Raw genomic sequence first — 27,942 nt, forward strand, 5'->3', positions numbered from 1 at the left:
AACATAATCCTCTAACAAAGAACTTGCAGAATCTAAACAATTCAACTGGTTTTCAAAATTAGAAGAGGTGAAACTCATGTCAAGCTTTTGTAAAATTAGAAATCTAACAATGTGTATGGAAAAGTGGTAATTATCACATATCATTGATAATTTCACTGTTGTTGTTTATGTATCTTTAGTGCTTTACCCTTCCAGGGGAAAAAAAAAAATATTACTGGCACAATATATTAAATAAAATTGTTTACAGATTTCTTTGAAATTCTAAGCGAAAAAAGGTGAGGAGATCTATTTCACTAAATCCCATCGAAAGAGGGTTTCTTTTTTTTTTGTACGTTTCATTTACATGTTTAATTTGATGTATTTGTCTATATTTGTCGTGTTCTCAATTCAGACGATTTGTTAGTGGAGTAATTTTTTTTTTTTAACTCAAAAGGTGTGGATGGAACTTACATCAGAAGTGAATATAGACGGTCATGAAAACGTTCATCAAATTGTGATGATAATTCGTATGTAACAAAGAGCAATGAATATACATATGAATCACCCATAACAAAATCGAAACAATTTTGCAATAGCCATGTACCAGTAAAAGAAAAGTTATAGCTGTATAATAATACTTTGGTAAAAAAAAATCATCAAACATTGATTTCGATTGGAATACTTATTGTTTTGAAAAGAATTATCGAAAACTGAAAAACAGCAAAGTATTTTATGACTCTCTTTGTGTATGTATTCATTCAAATTGTGTTATGAAGTGATTGCAATCATTGACATAATGTTTGCAAATGAATGAATAAAGTATCCCTCCATAGAGGGAAAATGATATGAATAATATGCACAAGATTTATTCAGTTGGTCATCCTGTTTCCTATTATGTGTTAGATTTTATTACAAAATTTGAATTAAAGCATAAAAAACAGAGCGGTTTCTTTTTTTCTAATATCACCATATTGATTTATATGGGTGTACAGGAATATTTAGAACATGTAGAAGATGAGATTATCTCTGGGTTATTGTCATCCCGAACATCTACCATCTTATATACGGGCAGCAGATGGAGGGTGTGGAAGGGGAATCCCCTTCCCAGACGAGTGAGCATTAGCTTTGTTATAGAATTGAAGTTCAACCGTCTCACGGTCTGGTGCACACTTTGGATGGAATATTAGAAAATTTTGAGTGAAAAAAAGAGACGATAAGTCGCATGGTTATTCATTCAAATTACTAGAAGCAAAAACAAACGAAATTCTCTGTTGTGTAATTCTTTCATTTATTTTGACTGATCAAAGTTTTTGAAAAATCTTCAGCGCAGCGGCCATGCAGACGGAGGACTGGGGTGGGAGGGGGATGTCTGCTGCGCATTATTTAGACTTGAAATTGTAGGATCTGGTGTACACTTTTGAGGGAATTGGTTATCTATTCAAATGAAAAACGAAACAAAAATAAACTAAATTCTATGATTGGTGAGTGATTTTCTCATTACCGCTCAATTTTTTTTTTCTGAAAATATAATATCTGCGTCGATAAAGAAAAAAAAAAGGGGGAACATTTTGCGGATGGGGTAATTAGCGGCCCTCACCCGTGCTGCGTATGACCAGGTGGTATGACCAAAGGGAGGGGATTTCTTTTAACTTAAAAACTCGATTTTGTTTAGGCGAGCCCTGCCTGCTAAGGAGGGGGGTGGGATGGAGGGTCCGAACCCCGCCCAAGGAAAACACGAATCGCAGTCGTTAGGCCTACAGACAAGAAACCGTTGTAGACAGGTTAGATGGTCATTGTGATGAACCATTGCGGCACCATAGATTTAACGTATATTATAAACACACCTAGGTGAAGTATTTTGTGTTACCTAATTGCCCTGCATTTTTCATTGTCACATGACGTGTGGTCGATACAAAGTCAGGTTATCGTTGTGGTTGCCAAAGCAGGTTTGTTATTTATGCTAAACGTGGTACAATTCGTTGTTCTGAAAGTTCGTTTTTCCGAAGATTTGTTTTTCCGAAAGTTTGTTATTCCGAAGGTTTGTTAATCCAAAAAAGAAATGAAGCTTGTTGTTCGGAAGTTTCGTCAATCCGTAGCAACATGAAAAATATGAAAGGCTCGTCTGAATCCCATGGGTTCGTTCAGTTTACGCACCATCTTTTCATTTTCAGATTAACGAACATTCGTCCGTGTTCGTATAAACAAACATTCGGAATAACGAACCTCATTTCATTTTAGGATGACGGAACCTTTGGAATAACAACTCTTCGGAATAATTCATTCCACAAAACTGTTGGTATTAACGAACCCTGTTCCATTTTCGGATTAATGAACATCTAGGTATAAAGGTGTATTTCGGAATAACTAACCTTATTTAACTCTCTGTTTAACAAACCTTCGGAATATAACGAACATAAACCTAAAAATGATGAGACAGAGATGATTAGGGTCTTAGAAATAATGCATGTATCACTTTTCAAAATTAACGTTTTTTATTCATGTTTACATTCGCGCTTTTATGATAATCTAACACTAACATAAACAATAAACATGTGTCAAAATTACTTTATATTTAGATATTTAAACCTGATAGTGTTTTACAGTCTTAAAAAATGTAATAAAAGTGCATGAAGAGTGGATTTGCAGGTAGTACGATTTCCGGTATGTGTTTGTTGCCGTACTATTGGGCCTCATCTACAATGTTGTATATAAGATACCACAACTGACCTACAATTTGGCCGCAACTGACCAACAATTTGGCCGATTCAATCAAAGTTTCTGACCATCCCCGCAGCAACGGAGACATCAGTTCCTGGGGAAGATGGCCTTCGGAGATGGCACTGTTGTTTTGTTGTTGCTATACGGATTATTACATTAGTATCGCCAACAGAGTTATTCACCCTTTTGAAGCAATTCCAGTTGTTGTAATGATTACTACCTGAACTCCCTTTGTTATATGGCATGCACTCACACATATCTTAATTTATACGTCTCGACTTCACTTCGGGGGTCCCTGTACTGGGCAGACAGATTCGATCCTTGTGGATCGGATCATTCCTCCTTGACCTCACGTCGTTTTTTGTTGTTAATTTTTTTTCTTCTTCTTTTTTCCGTTCAGATATATTTTGATATGTTTTGATATTGTTATTATCTCTGTCGACCCCCTTCAGGGGTATGAGAGTACAACACATGTTCAAAAGTATAATACAATGGCTATACATAGTTATAATACACAGAATATAATACTGTGATAAAAACTGGCAAGTACAAATAAAATACTGTAGGCTACAAACTACTGAACGTATACGAAATGATGGCTACAGATCTAGGATATCACGTGGTTTGGTTTGTCTACCACTACGAGTAACTACGCTTTTAAAATACACGTTATGTACAGGATCAGGACTAAGCCTGTTTGCCTTTGGAATCAATTCAAAATGCTGGATTATAATTTGTATGAAACGCACAAGATTCTTTAAATGCTTAAAACTGAATCTGTTAAATATACTTTCCATATGCAATGTACTGGGGTTGCCTTTGGACAATTGACAACCTAAATGTTTCTGCCTTTCTTCCATAAAAAGGGCAAACAAAAATGTAGTGAAATTCATCCCCTCTAACTTTTAATTCACAACATGGGCATTCAATATCACTGTCCTCTACATTTATTTGTTTTAAACCTCCCATTATTGATTGGTAAACGGTGTGATCTACATCTGAAACGACATAGCAAAATTGCATCCCGTCTACTAAGTGTTAACAAATAATTTTAGAACAATATATCTGTCTTGAAAATTCGATAATTAATACAAACACTATTAGACCATATTTTTGACATAATATCCTGCTTAGCAATATCAGTTAATCTAAGCTTGAGAGCGTTAATGATCCAGGTATCACTGAGCCCTTCTCCTTGTCGCTGCCACGGACATATATTGTCATGTCCTAGACCAGCATTATTTAAAATACTTTCTATGTATGACAGTAATTTTGACAACATGGGGGTGTTCTTGCGATTTTCAATTGACCTTAAAATATTATATAGTCTGAATGTATATTTACAATGACTTCCCTTTACTATCTTTAACCAAAAACCTATCATTCTACACTTAATGTGAACTTCAATATTATGTACGGCCTGTCTCACCATAAACCATACAATCAGGTGTACATTTATTTACCTAAAGGCGGTGTCACACGGGTCCTGTCCGGGCAAGCTACGCGGGCTTGTGGCGAGGAGGTAGTTTAAAGCACGTAGAAGATTTTCCGCGGGCGGACAAGAATGTTTGCAATTTTCGCACTTGTTTCTTACTTACTAGGCGCGTGCTACTTAGCTTCTATTATAAAATGGGTTCAAGAATGTAGCCAATAGGAAGCGCTGAAATGAGTCACATGTGCTTTGGTTACTCAGTCCCATTGCACTGCGTGTTAAATTCTATTGCCGATGGTCTGTGCGCGCGGCGGCTCCTTTGAATTGCATGCATACGCGCTGTCAATCCTGTAAACAACTTCTACCTGTACCACTAGTTCGGGCTGCCGGCCGGCCGGCCGGCCTTTCTTCCCTTGTGCATAACAATGTGTGGCGTGTACGCACCGTACCACGTATAGCGTATCATACGTACAGTGTACATACAGTAGACCAAGCGTTGTGGGACCGGACGCGTACATGGAGTCACTTTGAAGGGCAAATCCAACGATTTAGAAGGTTAATTCTCACGCCGTTTTCAGAGTATGTTGTCTAGTAGGCCTATATGAGGAGTCTATATCAAGTCTTTAAGGTAAAGGGTGCATATTCTATGTAAAATAAGTAAGTTTTCATGCGGGAACTTAAGTGTCCGGAAACCCAACCCCCCATCATACTTGTATGTGCGGGATTTCCGAGTGCGACGTGCGTAAATGTTTGGGACGAACATCTTCGGACGTCTTGACCACAAAGGTACGTGAAAAACGTTGAAAAATGCTGTTAGTTTTCGAATTTTCGACCCATTTTATGAAACAAATGATGCACAGGATTATTTCGTGGCGTTAGTGGAGGCGTATAGCTCACTCTCGGGTATTTACAATGTAGTGCAACATGCACTCGGCTTCGCCTCGTCACGTGCATGTTTCACAATTGTAAATACCCTCGAGTGCACTATACGCCTACACTAACGCACTCTATCCTGTGCATCATTTGTATACTTGCGTGCGTTCCGTGTGACTCGCGTGAGAGCTTTGAAACCGATCCATTTTCTGTTACGAGCGACTTACGGGGATTACGAAGTACCTGCTTTGGAGTTGCCTGTGAGGTGCTACCGGTAAGGGTTTCCTACTTGTGTTCTGCGCGTACCTCTACGGGCAACTCCCGTGACTCTTCCGGAACAAGTTTTGAGCATGCTCAAGGCCTTGTCGTACCGTATCTGGGGAAGTTTTGCGGCTTTACTTGCGGGGAAACAAATTTGCTACCCGGAGCTCTCCGCAGTTGGCCCGAACTTGACAGTACCTAGCACTTATCTCGTCCTTAGTTGCCCGAAGGTGCGCACGCTAGTCCAATTTTCCCGCAGCAAAGTTTTGAGCATGACCAAAACTATTTCCGGATGAGTCGCGAGGATTGCCCGAAGAGTTCCACGCAGAACACCCGTAGGAGGGCCGTAGTCGCCGCAATTCACAGGCATTTGACCCACTTGAAGTAGGTAAGTTGCCCGCTGATCTATGCCTATGTGAAGGGAGTGCGTGCCATTTGTGGGCTCATTCTCTTCTTTGTCCTCTGTCCTCTGTGGCGTCGAGGACTACCTGGTCCCTTTCGGACAGGACCTCATCCGCCGAATGGACTTCAGCAGCAATTTGATGCATTTGCTGTGAATCTTCCGGGCTTTGTGGCTGTCCATCCACTGGACGTTCTCTGCCCTTGTACACTTTCCGTCTACGGGGCCATCTTCACTTCTTGAAAACTAGTTGACAAATGATTGTTTGCCCATCCACTCGAACCAGCCTATTGTTCAGACTAGCACTCACCTCGCAGGCGACACGCAGTTGTGGCGCAGGTACTTCGCAGAGTCCGTATGTCGCCCGTAACTGACATAAAAGAAGCTATCACGAAGCTATCACGTGACACCCACGCGCCTAACATGCAGTTCAACGGAATACACGCAAGAAGGACTTAGGTATCACGCGTTTATCATGTAATACCCACGCCAAACTTGCCCTAAACCTTGTCCGGCCGCAGAAATTATTCTGCGTGCTGAAAAATCCCCATACGCAATAAGCCCGCTTAGCTGGTGTGACAGGGCCTTTTTTGGCAGCGGGTAAATAGAGCCAGCGAGCGCACCTCCGGGTAACTACTTTTGAGATACATGCTAAGTACTGTCATGTGCGGGTCATCTGCGGGGACCTCCGGATAGCAAAAATGTTCTTCGGAAGTCGCGCGCAAGGCTGGTGTGACACGGCCTTTAAGGATGGATCTTAAGAATTTCCGATGGAAAATTTCAATTTGACTCAAATTTTCAAAGCCCCATATACCTCACATCCATACATAATACTGGAAGAACTAAATGGTCAAATAACTCACATTGAATATTATCTAGCGGTAAACTTACTCTTTGTGCTTTAAATGATAGCGAGGAAAGGGCTTTCCTAGCTTGGATCACTTGCTTAGAAATTGCCTTGTTGAGACTCCCATTGTAATTAAGCTTCACTCCTAGATATACAAAATCATGGACAACATCAACGGTATCATTTTCATACCATGGGGTAATTGCGAACCTTTCCCCTAGAATATATTATTATCTTTGTTTTACTAATTTGACCAATGTATTAACACACAATTTCCATTCCTTGCAGTATGATGACAGGGCATGTAAGGCTGACTGAAGTTCTGAACTCTCTGCCAATATGAGAGTGTCATCTGCATACAATAATGAATACAAATTTATAGGAATGTCAGCGTCTGTCACAATATATGTCATAATCAAGATGGGCTGAGCAAACCTCATCGCATAGATAGCGGAGTCCTTTAAATTTGCTTTGAATATACTTAACAAAATCATTGAGATAAATTGCAAACAGCATGCAGGGGAGATAAGTTATCACCTTGCCTTACCCCAATATCACATGGGAATGGTTCTGAAGTAATACCAGCAGCTGACACACATGCAGGACTTGGCAGAATTATACATGTTTTTGATTACTGAGAACACTTTGCCTTTTACTCCTGATTGGACTAGCTTGTACCAAAGGGACATCCGATCAACCGTGTCGAATTAAAAGCTTGTTTGAAATCTATGAAGGCACAATAAATCCTCTTCCTACCAGATAGGAATATATCTAAACAGTGCCTTCATTGCAAAAATATGGTCCATCGTAGAATAACCGGCTCGAAAACCTGCCTGTTCCTCACCGAGCTCTGATTTATCTTGAAAAAACAGTGTAATCCTCCGATTCGATATTGAAGTAAATAGTTTCCCTAGGCAGCTTTATAGGAGGGTTATACCGCGGTAATTATCTGGATCCGTATCTGAACCTTTATTTTTGAAAATATGAACAATTAGACCAACACTCCAGTCATGGGGCACTATTCCACTTCTTAACACAATATTAAAAATTTTGGTTATTACTTCAATAGCCATAACCGATGAATTTTTTAAACACTCATTTCTAATTTGGTCTGTACCACATGCCTTATTATTTTTCAATTTTTTAATCATGGTAACAACCTCCTCAGTAGTGATGGGTGCATTCAATTCATCATCAATTGTCAAATCTGCTTCTGTCTCATGCTGGGTTTGTACATTCTCTCTAGGCTGAACTGCATTCAAGCCCTGGAAGTGACGCACAAAATCAAGTAGAGAAACCTTATTGGTTTTTGTCTTTTTTGAGTCACTGCTCAAAATTTTCCAGAATTCCTGAGGCTGGGATTTTTTTTTTTTGATATTCTGAGACTATTATGAAGAGATCTATTTAGTAAATTCCTCTTTTTCCTAAGCAACTTCTTATATACTCCTGATGCTTTAGCAAGATACACTCCTGATGCTTTAGCAAGATCCACTTTAATGTCTTCTCTCTCTTGACCTTGCATACCTTTTCTTTTACGCTTCAGTCTATTTTTATTTTGAAAATATATGTCCCTTGCTTAATTGTTTACATTCATGATCAAACCAGGGTTTGTTTTCCTGGTTGTGAGACTTTTTCAAAGGTGGGGATGTTCTGCTTTCTTTTTACAGATATCGGCCTCTATGGCGGCGTTAATAAAAGAATCTGAAAGAAGAGAATATAAACCATCTATACTGGCTTGAGTAATGGTACCTTCTGCATTGCCAAGATCATCTCATTATGTTCTTTATATGATTGTCTAATTTTGATTTAAAATTGCTTGCTTTTTCAATAGACCAATTAAAGGACAAATAATTTCCTTGTTTAGGAGGTTCAGGGAAAACGTTTGAACTTTCGTCCTTACAGTCATCAGCAGCACCATCATTGCCAAGTGAGAAAGAAAGTAGGCAATGTACATCTGACATGCATTTATCAAATTCATCAATTTCAAATTTAGATATATGTTCAAAAATGCTAACAGAAGCAATTACATAATCAACAACACTCCGTCCCCCATTTTTATTATAACGAGTAAAATAAATTGCCAACTCCCTTGTCATTCCCTATAACCGGCCATTAGCAATCTTCAAATCAAAGCTTTGACAAACATCCAAGAGTTTGACTCCATTATTATTATTCACTCATTCATCCCTATTATGGTGTTTAGTCTCAAATCCTTCATCACCAAGATAGCTCTTCAAATCACTATTGTCATTAGAAGTACTAAACCCAGACAGATCAGATACAATATCTTCAATGGTCATAAAATCATCAAGCAAACCTGTTCTTGCGTTAAAATCACCCGTCAAACAAAAGGGGACATTATACATGACTTTCATATCTAACAAATCCTGGGTTAATGATCAAAAACCTCAGTCGAATGATGAATAGAGCCTTCGCACGGCAGGTAAACTGCACCTAATATAAAATCAAACCCCAGGTAATCTTTATTAATATGAATTCATAAAACTGACTCAGACACAGTTCCCACAAGCATAGGCGCCGGAAGTGTGGGGGGAGGGGGCAGGGGGGGGGGGGGGCGGCCGCCCCCCCCCCCAATCCAAAAAGTGTGGGGGGGGGGGGGCAAAACGCATTTTTGCCCCCCCCCCCCTCAAAGCCCCCCTCCAAAAAAAAATGAATGAATAAACAAATAAATACAAATAGATAAAATAAGATAGATTGATGTATATAAATGAATAAACGCGAAAAAACATACCTACAAACGGCAGTTTTTGGACTGTAAAATGTCAAAATTTCCAAACTCGCTCGGTCCGCTCGCTCGCATTCAATCGCTATGCCATACTCCTGATGTTGCTGCCAGTAATTGCCAGCAGTTGCGCCTGGGCCGCCCCCCCCCCCCCACCCTTAAGTTCCAAAGCGAAAAAAAAAATATAGCTACAAACGGCAGTTTGGGGACTGTAAAATGTCAAAATTAATCGTCAAATTTATTCGTTATGCCATTTTCCTAACGTTGCAGCCAGTAATTGCCAGCAGTTGAGCCCGGTGCGCCTCCCCCTAAATTTCCAAAGCGAAAAACATAGCTACAAACGCCAGTTTTTGGACTGTAGAATGTCAAAATTTTCAAGCTCGCTCGCTTCGCTTGCTCGCATTGAATCATTATGCCATTCTCGTAATGTTGCTGCCAGTATTGCCAGCAGTTGCGCCCGATGCGCCCCCATTAATTTCCAAAGCGAAAGATGTAGCTACAAACGCCAGTTTTGGGACTGTAGAATGTCAAAATTTTCAAGCTCGCTCGCTCGCATTGAATGGTTATGCCATTCTCCTAATGTTGCTGCCAGTAATTGCCAGCAGTTGCGCCCGATGCGCCCCCATTAATTTCTAAAGCGAAAGATATAGCTACAAACGCCAGTTTTGGGACTGTAGAATGTCAAAATTTTCAAGCTCGCTCGCTTCGCTCGCTCGCATTGAATGGTTATGCCATTCTCCTAATGTTGCCGCCAGTAATTGCCAGCAGTTGCGCCCGATGCCCCCCCCCCTTAATTTCCGAAGCGAAAGATAGGCCTATAGCTACAAACGGCAGTTTGGGGACTGTAAAATGTCAAAATTTTCAAGCTCTCTCGCTCCGCTCGCTCGCATTTTATTGTTAAGCAATTCTCCTGATGTTGCTGACACTAATATAATTTGTCGTTTCACACCGTCATTCCACAATTCATGTAAGGAAAACTCAATGACTGCGTTGTTGAATGTATCACATTCCGTAATGTATAGTCCCATTATTGCGCACGCACACACGCACAAGCATACACACCGTCAAAATTACTTTTCCACAAGGTGCCCACCCCAATGTTTCGACCCATCGTACGCCACTTTTAATATATATAATACACACACACACACACACACACATCTATATATATATATATATATATATATATATATATATATGTGTGTGTGTGTGTGTGTGTGTGTATGTGTATATTGTGTAACATAATTATGTATGGTCCATCGTGAACCCCCTCCAATATTTGCCCCCCCCCCCCCCAATCCAAAACTGCTTCCGGCGCGCCTGCCCACAAGTGTAGTTGTATGGGGGACTAACTCATCGCGTATACTAAGACACAAAGGCCATGAAAACCACCGAGTCTGGAGTTGTCATTATTTTTCAATATATAACTATGAAAGTGAGAAAGGCATGTGCAGTCCAAGTCGGGGAAATCTGTTTTAGTTTCAGATAAGCAAATGATGTCATAGTCCTTGAGGGCAAAATCCAAAATACCAGCATTAAAGGACAAGTCCACCTTCATATAAATAAAGATTGAGAAAATGCAGCAATATTAGTAAAACACATCAGTGAAAGTTTGAGGAAAATTGGACAATCCGTTCAAAAGTTATGACATTTTTAAGTATCTGCGCAGTCACTGCTGGATGAGAAGACTACTACAGTGTATGATGTCACATGCGTATACAACGATATAAGGAAAATAAAAAGTGAATTTCACAAAACTTTTACTTTTTGAATAAAGTGCAAATTTCTTCGACTTGTTACTGACGTATGTTAAGGGTAATATTATTCCCCCTGCCTTCTGAAAGAGAGAAGTCGAGTGTTCTTTTGTTGTGCGAGAAAAATAGAAATATGTTTGAATTTTCTTTATTCTTTCTTTATATCGTTGTACACTGTGACATCACAAGCTATAGTAGTCTTTTCATCCAGCCGTGACTGAGCAGAAACTTCTAAAATTCATAACTTTTGAACGGATTGTCCGATCTTCCTCAAACTCTCACTGATGTGTTCTACTAATATTGCTGCATTCACTCAACCCACATGTCTATGAAGGTGAACTTGTCCTTTAAGTTTGCTTTGTAATCCATTAACGTTCAAACTACAGAGTGATAAGGTAGATGACACAGAGTTCGATTCCTGATGAGGGTCGAGACTCTCCTATGCCTCCAGGTCAACAAACAAACCTGAATTTTTCGGTTTGTCCTTTTCAGTTTGTCAACATAAATGAGCTTTTCCAAAATCCTTGAAAAGCTCATTCATGTTCGTTTGATCAAATTTTTCAAGTCATGTGAAATATTAACTAATGTACAATTTGGTTTTCGTGAAAAGCATACAACATCACATGCGATACTACATTAATTGATAAGGTTGCCTCGGCAATTGAGAAGAACTTACATACTGTAGGGATATTCTTAGACTATTCTAAAGCTTTTGATACCATTGATCATAATATTTTATTGTACAAACTATCCTATTATGGAATCAGAGGAAATGCTTTGGAATGGTTTAGAAGTTACCTAACTAATGGAAAACAATTTGTTTCTTTAAATGGTGCGGAGTCTACTTTGCGATCTATTTCTTGTGGTGTTCCACAGGGGTCGCTGCTTGGGGCCCTACTTTTTATTTTGTATATAAACTATTTTCCCAAATCGTCACAACTTCTTTCTTTCATATTATTTGCCGACGATTCTAGTATTTTCTTCTCTCACAAAAATCCACACCATACTACTGAATATTATAAATTCAGAACTGAAATCTGTAGTTACATGGATCCATGCAAACAAATCATCTTTAAATTTCTTGAAAACCAACTATATGCTATTTAGCAATTCATTATCATCTTTACCAGGCCATATACTTTTTAATAATGTGCAAATAGACAAAGTCACGAATACAAAATTTCTTGGCCTACATCAGATGACAAATTGAATTGGAGAATGCATATAATATTATATGCTATTTAAGTAAACTTCTTTCCAGAAATGTTGGCATTATCAATAATATAAAATCTATATTTCCAAAGAACATATTGCGTATACTATACTCAACCCTTGTACTACCCTATCTCAATTTTATATATGGCGTTCTTGCCTGGGGAAACTCAGCAGAATTATACTTGGATAAATTATTATTATTCAAAAAACGGGCAGTGAGAATTATTTCTGGTGCAACATCACGTTCTCACACTATTGAACTCTTCTATGAAAACAAATTTCTAAAAGTACAGGATATATATCTTATGAATCTAGGATCCATTATGTACAGCTCGAAGGATTCTGAATTTCCACAGGTTATTTCGTCACTTTTTGTTATGAATGAACAAGTGCACAATTACTACACTCGGCAGTCTTCTTCTTACCACCTGCCATCCATTAGAACTAACTTTAAACACAATACACTTGCTTTCGCTGGACCAAAATATTGGAATTCTTTAGCCTATTCTCTTCAACGAAACCATAAGCCTTAAAACATTCAAATACAAATTAAAACTAAGTCTTCTGAGTAAATATGTTACGATGTAACTAGACTTTTTATAATCCTATACCAGATATCTGGACACTTTTATCCTATAAGTTAATCTTATATCATTTTTTACATGGTATATTATTCATGTGGAATTCCTATTCATTTTAATTCAACTGTCTATTTTTCTCTTTCTTTTTTTCTTTTTCTTCCCCCTCTCTCCCCCCTTTGGTTCTCACTTTATTTCCTCTATTTCTCTCGTTCTCTCGTTCTCTCCCTCTCTTTCTCATTCATGTTTACTACCTTTAAGATGTAAATATGTATAAGTTATGTAAATATGTTTCAGGAGTCTGTATATTATATATCTGTTATATTCTCAATTACTCTGTACATAATCATGAATATTATACTCGTCATGCACGGTGACCTACAAATTTTACAAGCTATGCTTTTAGTTGGGTCACCCCATTTCCGTTAGTATAAGTACCCTATATTCTGTTAATTCATGCTTATATATTACTGTAATATTATGTGTCAATATGTAAACATCAATGCAATGCAATGTAAATGTAAATGTAAATGAAATGAATAACTTCAATTCAAAAAATCCAAGCCAGATAGGCCACCTATACCTCATCGCACAGAGACGACATCGGATCGCCATCGCGTCGGATCGTCTCGTAGTCGTGTGTGCATGTGAAGAGGAGCTAGCTGGCTGAGCTGACCTTGACAGAATCATGTCGGACGAACAGGCAAAAGCACAAATGGCCAAACCCGGCGGGGATACGATCTTCGGGAAAATTATACGAAAAGAAATTCCTGCTGACATTATCTATGAAGATGACAGTGTAAGTTGATTCCTTAATCCTCAAAGTATTAAAGAGTCATGGTGAATATGATGTGCGTTGCCGACAACTTATTGTTCAGTCCCATGCATAGATCTGTGAGTTGCTCTCTCTGTTCCAGTGTTTGATGTGTAGCGCACTTGCAGTTGCACTGTTGTTGCTTGACCGAAAGATCGGTCTGTCTGGTCGTCGTCGGGGATATGTTCCGCGGAGATTGCGTCTGGCTTCACGGATTCCCTGTCTCCGGAGGAGAGCGATAGCGTCAAAAAAAATTAAAGACTCCGCCGGACAGACGGATCTTTCTGTCTACTGTAATTTATACGCCGAATATTTAGTGAGGTTTAGATTTTATTTTCGCGAATTTCGCTAGTTGGGTGCTATTCGCGAAATTGAAGACACGCGAAAATATTGACTCTGATTTCGATGTGAATGTGACGTAAATTACGTGTGTATGACAGTACAGGACTCCACGATTGCGAATTTAACCACTCGCGCGTCGGGAATTCCCGATTCGCGAAAATTTAGACTCGCGAAATATATGGCGTATAAAATACAGTATGTTGTTGCCTACTGACTACTTGGATGCACGCTACAGTTACAGGGCAATCGGGGAGGGGGCTGATCATGTCCCATTGCAAGACCCATCGTCAGATAAGAAGCCCACCGTGAAGAGACAGATACCATCATCGGTCTATAACGAGATAAATTATTCGAAAACCGACTTTCTTTACGGGACTGCAAGGTGGCGTTGTGAATTATACGTCCATCCATGGACCATGCTCGAGACCAAATTCTTCCGTTTTAACATGAGCCGTTATTTTGCGAGAGTCACTACTGCAGTTCTCATCTAAATCGACGTTCTAATGATTAAACAGAGTTATAATGCTCTCTAAGCATCATGCTGACAAGTAGAGTTATATCCAGATACTTTGAATCATGGTTTCAGTCCGTGAAATGCATCTAAAGTAGGAACTCCATATTATCTTGAAAACAAGTTATCTCCCATTCATGATGTAACCATTCTTAGAATCTGAACACACACAGTGGTTGCTGATCAATAAGTTTGAAACATTATGCACACTTCTGCAATATTCTATAGATGTTGCATATTTTGAAGTGTGGAAATTTTCCCTAAGTTTGCACGATAACTTTTTTGAGATTTCGAGTGTACTTTCTTTCACTGACTGATAGACAAATGAATTCATTGAAATTTGCCCAGCACAGTGGAGTAATCTTGCAAAAATGTCCACGTTTACTGTAAATATCATGCCATCTTTTTTTTTCTTAACAGACTCTCGCGTTCCGTGACATCAACCCCGTAGCTCCAAAGCATTTTCTTGTCATCCCAAAGGTACCAATCACTGGGATCTCAGCAGTTGAGAAGGAGCATGTTCAGGTGGGTGTGGGACCCTGTTTTCAAAGAAACTTGACTTTGATATTTTCAGCCTGATTGGATGCTGCAGTGTAAATAATGTAATCTGCCTCCCTACAAGATGCTGCTAACATCACAGGAAAGATATAGATATAATGACAAATACCCCATCAGTTGCCTGAGATTCTTTTTTTTCTGTATATACAAGTACTTCAGTAGGAGCTCTGAAAAGGGGCTATCACTCTAAAGACAACATAATAGATTACATTGATATACATATATGATGTACATGCCACATCTGTCAGTGTCAACATTCAGTATGATTTTATTCAAAGTCATCTGCTTGCATTAGCATTCCTCTTCTGAAAATGAACATTATTCCTCTAAAATTCATGGATCAATCTCTAGCAATGCACTTCCTCAATTCACTGTGAATGGTGGTAGGTTTAGATTTTCAGCAAAAAGAAGAAAATGAGAAAAATCCATGAGTTAGGGTAAAAGAAAAGCAATATTTGTGCTCTAATACATTTCTCATCACTGGAAATATCTTACATTATTTGGAAATCCATTTTCATATACACCAAAATTTAAATATCTGAGTTGATGAAAAATCAGTAACATTTCCGTTATTTTTCATTTTTATTTCATTAAAACAACAACAAACAAAAGGATAATGTGAGGTAGAGTTTTATACAAAATTATGATGTATTGTTTGTACTGTTCATATAGACAGCTTGTTTGTACATTATTTGTATTGTGATTGTTACATAGTTTTCGTCCTTGTAATTCTTGAATACCAGATACTTGGTGAGATGATGTACACTGTAAAGAAGGTGGCAGAGCAAGAAGGTCTCTCTGAAGGCTACCGCCTGGTGGTGAATGATGGCAAGCATGGCTGCCAGTCCGTCTACCACATCCACATTCATGTCATTGGTGGCAAGCAACTGTCCTGGCCCCCTGGCACTGAGTAGGTTCGGGGGCTAGGAAATTGTCAGCTCTTACGGTGTCTTCAGCTATTTTTTTAATTCAACTATTTTTGAATTAGACAAAGCAAACGTTGTGACAGGGTGTAGAAAATCTTTCCCATTTTGAAAATATACAATGTATCATGTCACATCTGGCAATCTACCCAAGTATGCTGTCATGGTAATTAATTTGGAATGACATAAGCGGAAGTATCAGTGATTACTTTCTTGCGCATTGTTAATCTCTCGAATAAGGGAATCCGTGAGGTAAAATATACTTTATTCAAACCTGCATTGACGATGACATCATAATTCAGGTATACTTTCTTCTTTTTTTTTAGATCATAGGAAGGGATAATGACCGGAGCTCTATGTATGTGACTGGTACTAGGCATGTAGAGATACAAAGTGAAATTTCTGTTCACACTGTGTGGCCTGTCCATATTGTAATTTTAGGAAATGGGTACCAGTCTTGATATCAGATGATGATACAGTACCAAGGACGGTTAGATTGAGATGATACTTTGTAAAATGACAAAGTTGGCTGAATGCCTGTCATTGGAGTGGAGTGTTAGAATGCCAATTGATATGTAAAACTGACTTGTATCCCAGTAATGATTATTTTTAGGATGAATTAATCATGTACTAAATGTCATTCTTACTTACTTTACTCACTTGAGTCTAAACCAATAAGTGTCACACTCGTTTACAACGAAGAAAACAATTTCAAACAAGTTTTATGGGATTTTTCCCCATCCCCTCCTTTTGCGAATACTTATTCCCAAATTAAAAATAGAAGAAGAAAAGAATGCAATATGGTAAGGCTTGGGGTAAGACCCAGATCTGTAATGAAAGACATGTGCATCATCTCAAGTCATAAAATGATGTGAATGATGCACACAACATTTATTCAGTTGGTTATCCTATTTCCTTCTAATATTTGTTACATTTTATTTATTAAAAAAGATAACTTTTCCCCAGTATCACCATATTGATTTGAATGTACAGGTTACCTCTGGGTCTTTTCAATATTTTTTTGCCAGAATAGCTGGAGCTCCAAATCTGGTAAATCATACATGATTAGGCAGCAGAGGATGATTATGTCATATTCACAAGGCATCAAAATGTTGACTCTGTCATCATGTAGGGAGTTTATGCTATCTCGAGCTCGTAGTTTGGGAGGCGCCACGAATATGAGGAGCACCTTGATGTATGCATAGTGCAGGGCTGCCAAGTCTCCTGTATTCTGTGCAAGGCTCAGTGAAAAATCAACCATCTTTTCACATTCCGACAAAAAAAAAGTATGGATGCCTCGCTAATGTAAGAATTACGATTGCCTACACTGGCATTTTCCTCATACAATGTAGTTTTCTGGGGGCCTCCTGGATACTGATATGTAGATCATGCCAGTCCAGCATGATTAACAGGTCTGGTAATTAGTACTTAAAATAAAGAAAAATAATTGTTTATCCTCCTGTTGTAAGACTCATGACTGATATGCAAGGCTCCTTATACAAATATTACATGCCTTTTCATTTCTAATCACACTTAAAAAAGGTTGTGCTTTTAATAGAATTTTGGCATTTCCCTCCCAGTGTTGCCAATTTTTTATACCAAGTGAAACTATGAAGTACTTGTCATAAATCCAAGTGTATTCTGTAGCAGCGCAATCCTTAAAGGATAGATAAGTTTGAAATTGTGTTCAGATATTTCTTGTCGTACTACCTTATATACACTGGGTGGTTCAGGTATATTTGCATTTAAATGTTTCATACTTTTCATTGTGAAGTGTTGTGATGTGTGTCATCAGTCTGGAAAGAAAAAAGAAATACAATAAAGACATAGACACACTTTCAAGGCACTTATCTCTCCCATGTTTTGTGTTTCTGTTTCTATTTCTGTTTGTAGGGTGCCTGGTGCCAATTTGTAGCATATGTGAGGTGATGAGTGGATGAAGAGGACTGGCTGAGGCAAGCTTATTGAATTTTGAAGAAACAAATTTGTGTGTGAAATCTCTTGCAAATGGTCAACTTTCCCTTTGATCTATATGTATACAGTGTACTTCCTATCCATCATGGGACAAAAACAAGCACTGCGAAATGTGATCTTTCTCTCTTTTGTAATCTGCTGAAGAATTGAAATGCAATATTTATCATTTGTATCATTTGTTAGGATTTGTTAGGCTGTGTGATTTGTGTATATCTTAGATTGCTTTTTTCTGGCAATAGTGTACTCATTGACTTTTGAAAGACTTGCAGATGTGTTCAGCATAGAAACAACGTCCAAGTTGACACATTACAGCCATTGACTGTCAGAAACACATAATACACAGGCATTTTCTACAAGCTACTTGAACAGTTGAGTACATATGTACGTGTATTACATTAATTGTACTAAGTTGTAATACCTTCAGCCTTGTCTCATTGCAAACATTGGCACTTTCCAGCTAATATGTTCCTCAGATGTATCGGGCAATCCCCCTCACCCCCCCCCCCCCCCCCTCCGCTAAATACTGGTTAGTGATAAGGTTAGAGTAAAGATTAGGGTTAGACTTAATAGGGTTGGGTTGGGATTAGGTTCAGGTCTAGGATAAGGGTTAAGGTCAGGGGAAGGGTCTGGGGTAATTGTCCAGAGGGTAATTGCCCGAGACTCTCCTCAGCTCCATTACAGATAGGGGGGGGGGGGGGGGGGGGAGGGGTGAAGGAGGAGCAAGTGGAGAGGGAGAAAAAGATGGAGGTATACAGCCACATACCCTGAAAATGGAATTTAGACATTGTGAGGGAGTAGAGATGATATTGAGAGAGCTTCAGCATGTCTCATTGGGGCATGTACAGCTGAAAAAGTGTGTCCTCCATGAACATCCTGAGAAACAGGCTGAAACTTTTGGACTAGGATGTTAGGAGTGCAGTGGATGGATGCTGAAACCTTTAAATATCTGGAAGATGTCTGCATTATTTGTTACCTGCAGAGACTCCAACTCTCCCGCTTTCGACGGGAGATCTCCCGCCGAAAGCCCATTTTTTGCAGAATCTCCCGTTCTCCTGCTTGAGATTTGATTTTTCCCGCTTGAAATGATTTCTTACTTAATTTCATTGTATGTTGAAAAATAAGCCTTAAATAGCACGAGATAGCATCTAGAACCCTAGACCGCAAAGGACTTTGCGCTCGTGGATGTGCGCAAGTTGGAGTCTCCCATTTGCTAGGGGTTTCAGGCAGGAGAATCTCCAGATCAGAAGCTGCTTGGGGTTGGAGTCTCTGTACCTGCCTTGTGGAAGGACCCCCAAGAATTGCGCTTTTGAAGTATCACAAATCGATGATGGTTACATCATATAAAGCTTTCAGACTGTTGAATTATGTCACAAACCAAAATTCTATTTTTCAAGCTAGGGCCCTTCTGCTGGACAGGCTACATTGATATATCGTCTTTATGTGTTTGTGGCAGACAGGCGGAAGAGTTGAACCTACAAAGACACGATGTACAGAGCTTAGTACAATTGTATATAATGTAATTCTGTATAAAGCGAAATCTTGAGTGAAGAGAATAATGATATTGTGTGGAACATGTCAGCCCCATCTATTTGTAGTCAATTCGAGGGTACAAGTGAACTCAGTTTGCTGATTTGTGCGATGATGTGAGTTATGACTGTCTATAGTCATAATGGACTGCAGTTATGGTGTATAAAGCACTTGGTCTCTTGTGAGCAGCTAAAGGAGTCAAGAACTCGAGTCAACGTGGCAAAAATCAGTTTGTGCCCAGTGACCACGTTTTTTCTTGTGTGTGTGTGTGTGTGTGTGTGTGTGTTTGTGTGCATGTTTGCATGTGTGTGTTTTGAGGGGGCTGTTTCATTACTAGACGTACAATAACCTTGTATCAGTTGTAAAGGATTTGATTTGCGCAGTTTACTGTCCATCCCGCTAGGGAGGCAAGATATGACGGAACTATTTTTCCTCACCTGCCTGATCCCACACACACACACACACACACACACACACATACACACGCACGCACGCACACACACACACGCACACACACATATTCTACAGAATGTTTTTTTGGGGGGGGCAATAATCTAGTACAATTTAAAATTGCCAATTTGACGAGGAGTTGATGGAATAGGGAACGGGTTCTATGGTTAGGTTTAACATTCCTCCATTGAAAATTACCCAGGAATTGAAGGAAGGGTCAACACAAGATCACAGACACACAATATACTCACTTCTGCTCAACAGAGTGAATATCCACACCGTCAGTGTTTTCCCAGTTGCCCCTTTGTGGCATGGTTTAAGCAGGGCTGCCAACTCTTACGCAATCAGCAGGAGACTCACACAATTCACCAAATTCTAATTGTCTCACTCTGATGAAAGAATTCTCACACTGAACCCCCAAAAATGGAAAATAATGCAACAGACAGACATGTTCCCCAAATCCCTGATAATCCATAAGTTCAATATGCCCAAACCTTAACTTTTAAAGATTTATCCACAGGCACACTCTCTCTCTATGCATGTGTTAAAATCTTTATTGATGTATGTACCAGAGTGCACCATTTAAAATGTAAAATTGTCAAGCTCCCTGCAGTGGAAGGGGGAGGGGGAGATACTTTCCTTTCACACCATCCCCAACCCCCCTCCCTACCACCGTCGCTTCGATCCCTTGGGTTTGGTCGCTCCCTCCCTCACAGTGTCTCACTACAAACTTTCACTCGAAGTTGACAGCCCTATATAAGACTTCACACATTACTCACAAATGCACAATGCAGCGGAAGGGGTGATGATCACTTTTATTGGGTAAGACATGCCGTTTCCCTCCTTTATTCTTTTTTTTTTCTCTCCATATCTACTGTACAAAGACAATAATCGATTTTTGATATCATACAATATACGATTTCATAAACAAAGAAATGCACAGAGTAATTGAAAAAGATACAAACAAAAGTGAAGTAAGTTAATAATCAGCACAAGCTCTCACAGTATTGCTTGCCTCCACATCTTCCTAAGGTTATCATGAAGCTGCAGATATACAGGAAGGTAACACCATGATGATGGTCTCATTTCTACGTGCACTGTTTCCCCATTACAAAAAACAAAAGAATGGAGGAGACAAATTGTCAGAGACTCCTTCTCCAGACCATGATAACCCGTTAAAGACTAGTCCCAAGTTTACTCGGGCAGGTGTCTATGGGAGATTCCTATTACAGCAAAACCAACTCATCCTAAATGGGTTAATATGCTACGGACATCGTACATAAATGTGTTGTTGATGGGGGACTGATTTGAGTCAAAATCAAGAGTCCTGGCCATGGAATTATTAATCAAAATTGTGTCACTATGCTGTCTCTGCATTGTCGTGGAAATCAAAAGATATTACAGTGTACAATTATTGTCATACAGCATAATTCATGGGAGAATGAAGGATCCAGATTACTACAGCACTGTATAAGACACAAAAAAGTAACATATTGCCTGTTTCAGATGTGAGGACTAGAAAAGTGTAATTTGCATGTGTAAAATATGCCATCGTCAATTCTCTTTCTATTACATTTTCATCTGAATGGATTAGAACAGTAGATGCAATATACCATATTATTGTTTTCCTTTTCACTGGAATAAACAGCAGTATGCTTCACTTTGCAGCAAAGGCATGGAAACAGCATTGCATTTGCATTTGGGGGAAGTTTAAAAAAAACAAACAAACAATTCTCCGTGTTAACCAACTTCTTTCAACTGCAAAATAGTAAATAGCTACATTTAATCTCTGAGTTTCTCCAAAAAGATATTTCTCTTCAATAACAAGTTTGGTCCACTGGGTATTTTCAAATCATCTTAAACTCTGTTTAACAAAATTAACATAACTGCATGGTTTTATTATTTTTTTTCATGGTTTTATCAAGAGAAGAGAAGTCAAACTTCAGTGTTTTTCAAAAAGTTCATAAGAGGAGGATCTGCCTCACGAAATCTCTGAATTGATGAGCTAGAAATTATAACACTTAGGTGTTAAGTGTTCTGTTTGCAAGCAGATGCAAGTGGTTAACATTACTCAACTGGCATCATTTCCTAAATTTCTCCAAATATTACCACATAGCCCCAGCAAACCCACTGCATCCCAAAAGCAAGCACTTTGACTTCATAAAAAAAAAGAAAAAGAGAAGAGGAGATATGATTACCCCTGCTGCATAAAAGGTCGTAAGTGCCGCAATCCAGACCAGAGATATATGACAGAACTGTCAATTGAACAGATATGAGCAATTGCATGCCTGCATCTGATGTTGAAATTGTGTGATCGTATCTAAAAATCAATGCTTCAAAAAGCCGATCTACTGCTGACACACTTATCTGTTATTACGGTGCAACGGCAGTTCAGGATCAACTTGTGTTGTGCTCTCAACACGAACAACTGCATATATCTCCCGAAGATGTGACTGTGTCATTACACTTTGGTTCCGTAAATGCTCGTCGAGTGGCACGAGAGCAGAACGGGACTGACAAAACCTCGGAGCAGCTTTCCAACCAGGAAACAGTATGGGCTATGTACACACTACACATAATATGTCAGATGTACAACACTAAAGATGAGTACATCTGTCACAAGTTTGCATATTGGCTTTATACACTCATATCTGGCAAACGCGTTGCCGAGACTTCTGGTTATTATTACATCTGCATAATATAGAGTCACTGCTTTTCTACCCCATGTTCCGACGGGTTGCTCTCATGGAAAATTCAAAACAAAACAAAAACAAAAGGAAAAATAAATGAAAACATTTATTACCTGTCATTAGTTCTCTTACCGATGCATCTTGGAAGCACATTTTAAAATATTTCAAGTCACCTAAGGGTGAAAATTCTAGAAACATGCAAATGGTCGAACATAAATGTACTACATAAGCAGAGCTCCATTACAGCAGTCCAGACAGCAAACCATAGGGCAGCAGCTCTTGGAAGTCATATGCACAGAAAAGATGAACAGCACTGTTACCTGCCATTTGACAGATTTCGTTTAACCCTGATTACTAGCAAATTCCATGTCCTCTGTACAGCAGAAGGAAATTCCTTTTGCTTGTTTGTTTTTGTACAATGTTTTACACTGCATTGCGATAGTCCTGATTAAAAAACACAGTCCTCTTTAGCTACCTTCACAATTACAGCTCTTGCGCCCTATGGGGATAGAGGGCATAATTATATACACCAGCACTTCATTGAAAGCATGAGAGTGCTGTTCATACACCTTCATCAACATAGTGTTATTAATTAACTACAGGACACACTGTATCCAAGTACATCCAATCACAGGCTGGGATCTGTTGCCATGGCGACAATTTCCCAAGAACAGGTGATTTTGTGTTTGATGTTTGAAGAGATTATTTTTACTTAGTATTTGTATCTCTTCAAACTGCACAGATGACCAATGTTTGAGATGATAAGGATATGTTAGACTGAAGACAGGTTTTGAGAATGATATACAGTACATAGAAATTGAACACCCATGTACAATACTGGCAATGCCACATTTTGCAAGTACAGGACAGATTTCATTGGCTGTGATCAGACCTGACCAGACTTCAACTACCACTGAAAACCTCCCTTGACAACCATGTTTACTATAAGCTACTAGCATGGATGTGAGTATGCAGGACTACAACTTTACAGACACTACATCATTTCAAAACTCAAGTTGCATGTAGTCAGGAGTTGCCAAACTTCATTAACTTTTTCTCATGAAAATGATACATGAATTTTTGGCTTCAAATATCTACTTCCTTTCAACTGTGAAATACAAGGAAGTCTCAAAACCTGAATCTAAGATTTGAACACAAGTTGAAAAGGAGACCCAAAAGTGTATTCTTTAAAGATGATGGGACTCGAAGGCATCAATTCATTGACAAATAAGGAAAGACTTCATACTAAATATGCAAAACTGCTATCACCTCACAGCTGTACACCACGTACAAACATTTTGAGTTACGCAATACAACTAATGGAACTAGGCCTCTCCGACTGTTGAGCAAATTACTTTGTATTCTTCTCGATAAGAAAAGTTCACTACATAATTCCCCAGGAACAGCTAGATAACAAAATGATTGTAAAGACTTCCATTTCAACAGTACAAATCAAAAAAGATTCCGGCATTCAACATGTCTCTTGAAGAACAATAACCATGAAACTGTTCTTTTATGCCCATTGTCAATGATAGGACAATCTGCAAAACTATTGACGTGAAGGGCGAAAGATAACTTATTCAATATACAAAAGCTGCACAAAGAATTGGAAGAGAGTCTTTTCTTTTTTGCTGTATTATATCATAATCATCATCATCGTAGAATATATACTGCAACCATCTTCTCACATTAACAGCAGCTTAGATACATCAACATGTACAGAACACTTATTAACACGACAACTTTTAAGGCCCTGGTAATGGACTTAGTAATATCCCAGTGCTCCGTGCCATGACCAGGTCCAAGCTTATTACACATAGTATGTACTAAAAGAGATACACCTCAGGAGAACCCTCATGACTACTTGCCACACCATATCATCAATACACACACACACACACACACACATACAGCCACATATATGTTCTCGTGTATCAACATGACTGCAACGTGAAAATGATAAAAATATAGCTGCTACAGGAACAGAACAGATGGCCGAGCAATATTCTCCTTGAATTTTGCCGCCCCAATTCATCTTTTGCAAATATCCACTTTTCTAGCATTACAGCTCACGGAGCTTCCTAGACACCTCACACAACCATTGTCCTTTTCGTAGCTACTGACACAAACTTATCAACTGATGAGCCAACAACTCAGCATACAGTCTACACTCACTTACTTACACTACTATCAACCACACGCATATTGTGTACATTTCCGTATTGATGCGCACAGACTGCCCTCTGCTACTTGGCATCTCCTTAAAAAAACACTTCTCTCGTAGCTTACCTGCTATTTTCAACTATCACCCTCTTAGATATTCGCTGATTATGACAAGCCACATTGTTCACCATGCAAAAGAATCATACACCAACCGTCCCACATCAAATTACCTATCTTTACTCATCTCAGTTACCTATACAATATATAAATTCTGAATATAGTTTCTTAATCAACCTAGGCAAATTTAAAGTGGAAATACTTTTCAAGTGCATTACTGGCAAGTGTATGGTTTTTATCAAATCATGGTGCATGTGATTTACCATCTGACTACACTCATCTGAAAAAATAGCAAGCACCACTGACAATGAAAAAAAGTGCTTACTACTTGTACTCCCTCTCTGCAGAAAACATATGACAGAAAGCCCAATCACACGTGCATACTTTGTATAAAGTGAAATTGAACTATTTGAACATTAAGATGAAAAATCTTACCACAGCAAATTAATACAATTCTTTTCATGCATTCATTTCTCTTTACTGTGAGGCCTTGTTGGAAATTAAAATTCACACATCAGTCCTTTAGACAGTAATTGTTACAATTACTGTTACAGAATGTCAGGGGGAAGAAGAATTTGCAGTTTTTTTTTGGTGGATTTGATTACACGTGAGTAAACTTAAAAACAAATAAACAAAGTGTTTCCGGCAGCAGTCTCTGTCATTTCAGTGACAGTTTATATTTACAGATCAGGCATTTCACTTACGTATTGTGATCACGGGCAGTGATTAAATGAATGAACAAACCTTGACAGATTTTATTGCATGTCTTAGCTTTCGCACAAAAGTTTAATACTCAAACAGGCCGAATCAAAGAGGCTTATGGAACTGGAAACTCGGCAAGTGCAAAGTGAAATCAGTGATTAGGTGGGCAACCCTCTGCACAGGTTTGATTAACGAAGCCATGACAGCCAAGGATGATTCTCCCGGCTTCTCCAGAAAAGATTAAAACCCAAATATCTCCTCTCTGGCCCCTGACATTATAGTCGGATTGAACGAGGGGCACACCCAAGATGGCAAATGAATTGGAAAGCACTTCAAGCAATGAAGGGGACAAGTGTCTGGGATGACTTTTGGAAAGATTTGTACAGTGCACTCTTGTTATAACAAACACGGTTATAATGACATCATGGTTACAATGAAGTAAAAATTCAGGCTGCAACATTATCTGCTCTATGTATTTTATTCTTTATTTGTTTGGTTATAACCAAATTTCGATATAACAGAGGAAAACTTTGTTATAACAGGATTCCACTGTACAAAGCCCTAAGAAAGGAAAACCATCTCTCCCTCAATAGTCTTCCATTGCACAGTCTATTGGAAGGGTCAGGTTAAGCATCGTTTACAAATTCTTTCCCTCACTCACAACAATTTGTTCTTTGACGCTGGTTCTGAAGGTAGCTCACCAAATCTTCCTTCTGCTTCTTCTATCTGTTGCATGGCATCGTGGTATCACACAAATTTCATCTGTCGTTGATTTTTGGTAGACGAAATATGAGGCTGAGACTAGCATCAACTGAAATTAGCACAATGTGTGGCGGCAAAAGTGCTGTGGAAGTTTTCACGAATTTACATTTCTCTGTGAATGTCGAGGCCAAATCTTCCAGTTATCTCACTAATGAGTGTGTATGTCCGTCACTTTCATGCCATTTTAGTAAGAAGCTGCATGCTACATTATGTGAGCACCACACAAATAGCCTGTTTCAACAGCATAAAGCAGGGACCCACCTCCCTAGCAGAAAGCCTATTTGTTCCCAATATTCCTTCTTCCCCCACCCTCTTTTTTAGAGAAATACCTATACTCTTCAAAGAATTTATTTAGCGCACCAGAAAACAAACCCACATTACGAATGATGCATTTTGTCCCGTTCATTTTGTTTCATACCTTCTTTCCACTGACTAATCTCCTCATCTGCATGTGTTTGCACAAGCACAAGTCCATACATGCACACACCTGTGCTACACATCCACCCCAAACACAAATGCATATACACATACACACACATACATACACACATACATACATACATATACCAGGGCTCGCACTAACATTTTTATTTGGTGGCCTATTTGGGCCACTAAAATCTTTGAATTTGTACTTTTGGTGGCCTGAAAAGTAAAAGTAGTGGCCCAAAATGAAATGAAATATAGAGATTCATTCTAAATTCTAGCAGCCTGAATGGGTCACCAAAAGATAGCAATTGTAGTAATTTGGTGGCCTGACATCGGTTCTAGTGGCCTCGGGCCACTGGGCCACAACTAACGTGGAGCCCTGCATAATATATACATACACACACATATAAACATACATACACACATAACACATACGTACAACACCACACACACAAACATGTGAGCAGAATGCGAGAACTTGTTGAAGACAAGTCGGCTTGCGTAGGTGATGCAATTACTGTCAATTCAGAGGGCACTGTGATCAAGTCAATGCGACCTTGAGTTAAGGTGAGTTCACACCAAGCTTAAAATTACTGATCACATGAGCACTCATCAACTTTTATCTGGCTCTCACATTAGTTCACCAATATCCTCCTTCATGGATACACTTAATTTGGTTATCCGCCTTCAATAAACTTCGGTAATATTTCAACTATTTCGTTCGTAAGCATTTGGAAATTCCTTACACAGCCCATAACCCCACGATGGTTTTCTCTAAAACCATCAAACACAAATGACATTATTCTACTATAGTTTGGGACAACACAAATATGTTCACACATTTACTGTAAGTCATTGATAACCTCCTTCCAGAATGCCCATCACTTTGTGGAACAGCCTGTCTGGGATTATTTTGCATTTTTTATTAATTTAACTATTATATGTTTGCTTGTTTTCTTTCTTGAAGTTGACATATTTTTCCACAAGTATAATCCACAATCACTTCCCCAAGCCACTTTCTCATATTCCCTGGTATTAAATACACATCACCTGCACTGATAATGGTTACGATTTTTGGAAAGTCTGCTTTTTCAATCAAATATTTAATCTTGAAAGAAATATACTGATTGCATATTCCCATATATATCCATAACACCATGGCAAAGTGTCATATCGGTCCTGA

At 38.8% G+C, this 27,942-nt stretch overlaps 1 protein-coding gene across 1 annotated transcript; it reads left to right on the forward strand.

Annotated features, from left to right (window-relative positions):
• Positions 1 to 13,457: 13,457 nt before the first annotated feature.
• LOC139734690 (uncharacterized) lies at positions 13,458 to 17,925 on the forward strand. Its single transcript, XM_071645483.1, has 4 exons — positions 13,458 to 13,599; positions 14,888 to 14,992; positions 15,769 to 15,935; positions 17,842 to 17,925. Exons 1-4 carry the CDS (start codon positions 13,489 to 13,491, stop codon positions 17,861 to 17,863), a joined length of 405 nt encoding a protein of 134 aa, XP_071501584.1. The 5' UTR covers positions 13,458 to 13,488; the 3' UTR covers positions 17,864 to 17,925.
• The last annotated feature ends 10,017 nt before the right edge of the window (positions 17,926 to 27,942 follow it).

This window comes from Diadema antillarum, unplaced genomic scaffold (assembly GCF_040938485.1).
Source record: "Diadema antillarum isolate AM-2024a unplaced genomic scaffold, OU_Dant_1.0 seq00000541_RagTag, whole genome shotgun sequence".
Lineage (NCBI taxonomy): Eukaryota > Metazoa > Echinodermata > Echinoidea > Diadematoida > Diadematidae > Diadema > Diadema antillarum.

Coding starts and splice junctions, on each gene's coding strand:
- LOC139734690 (XM_071645483.1), top strand. CDS start 13,489: ATGTCGGACGAACAGGCAAAAGCACAAATGGCCAAACCCGGCGGGGAT. Junction 13,600..14,887: donor TTATCTATGAAGATGACAGT/GTAAGTTGATTC, acceptor TTTTCTTAACAG/ACTCTCGCGTTCCGTGACAT. Junction 14,993..15,768: donor TTGAGAAGGAGCATGTTCAG/GTGGGTGTGGGA, acceptor CTTGAATACCAG/ATACTTGGTGAGATGATGTA.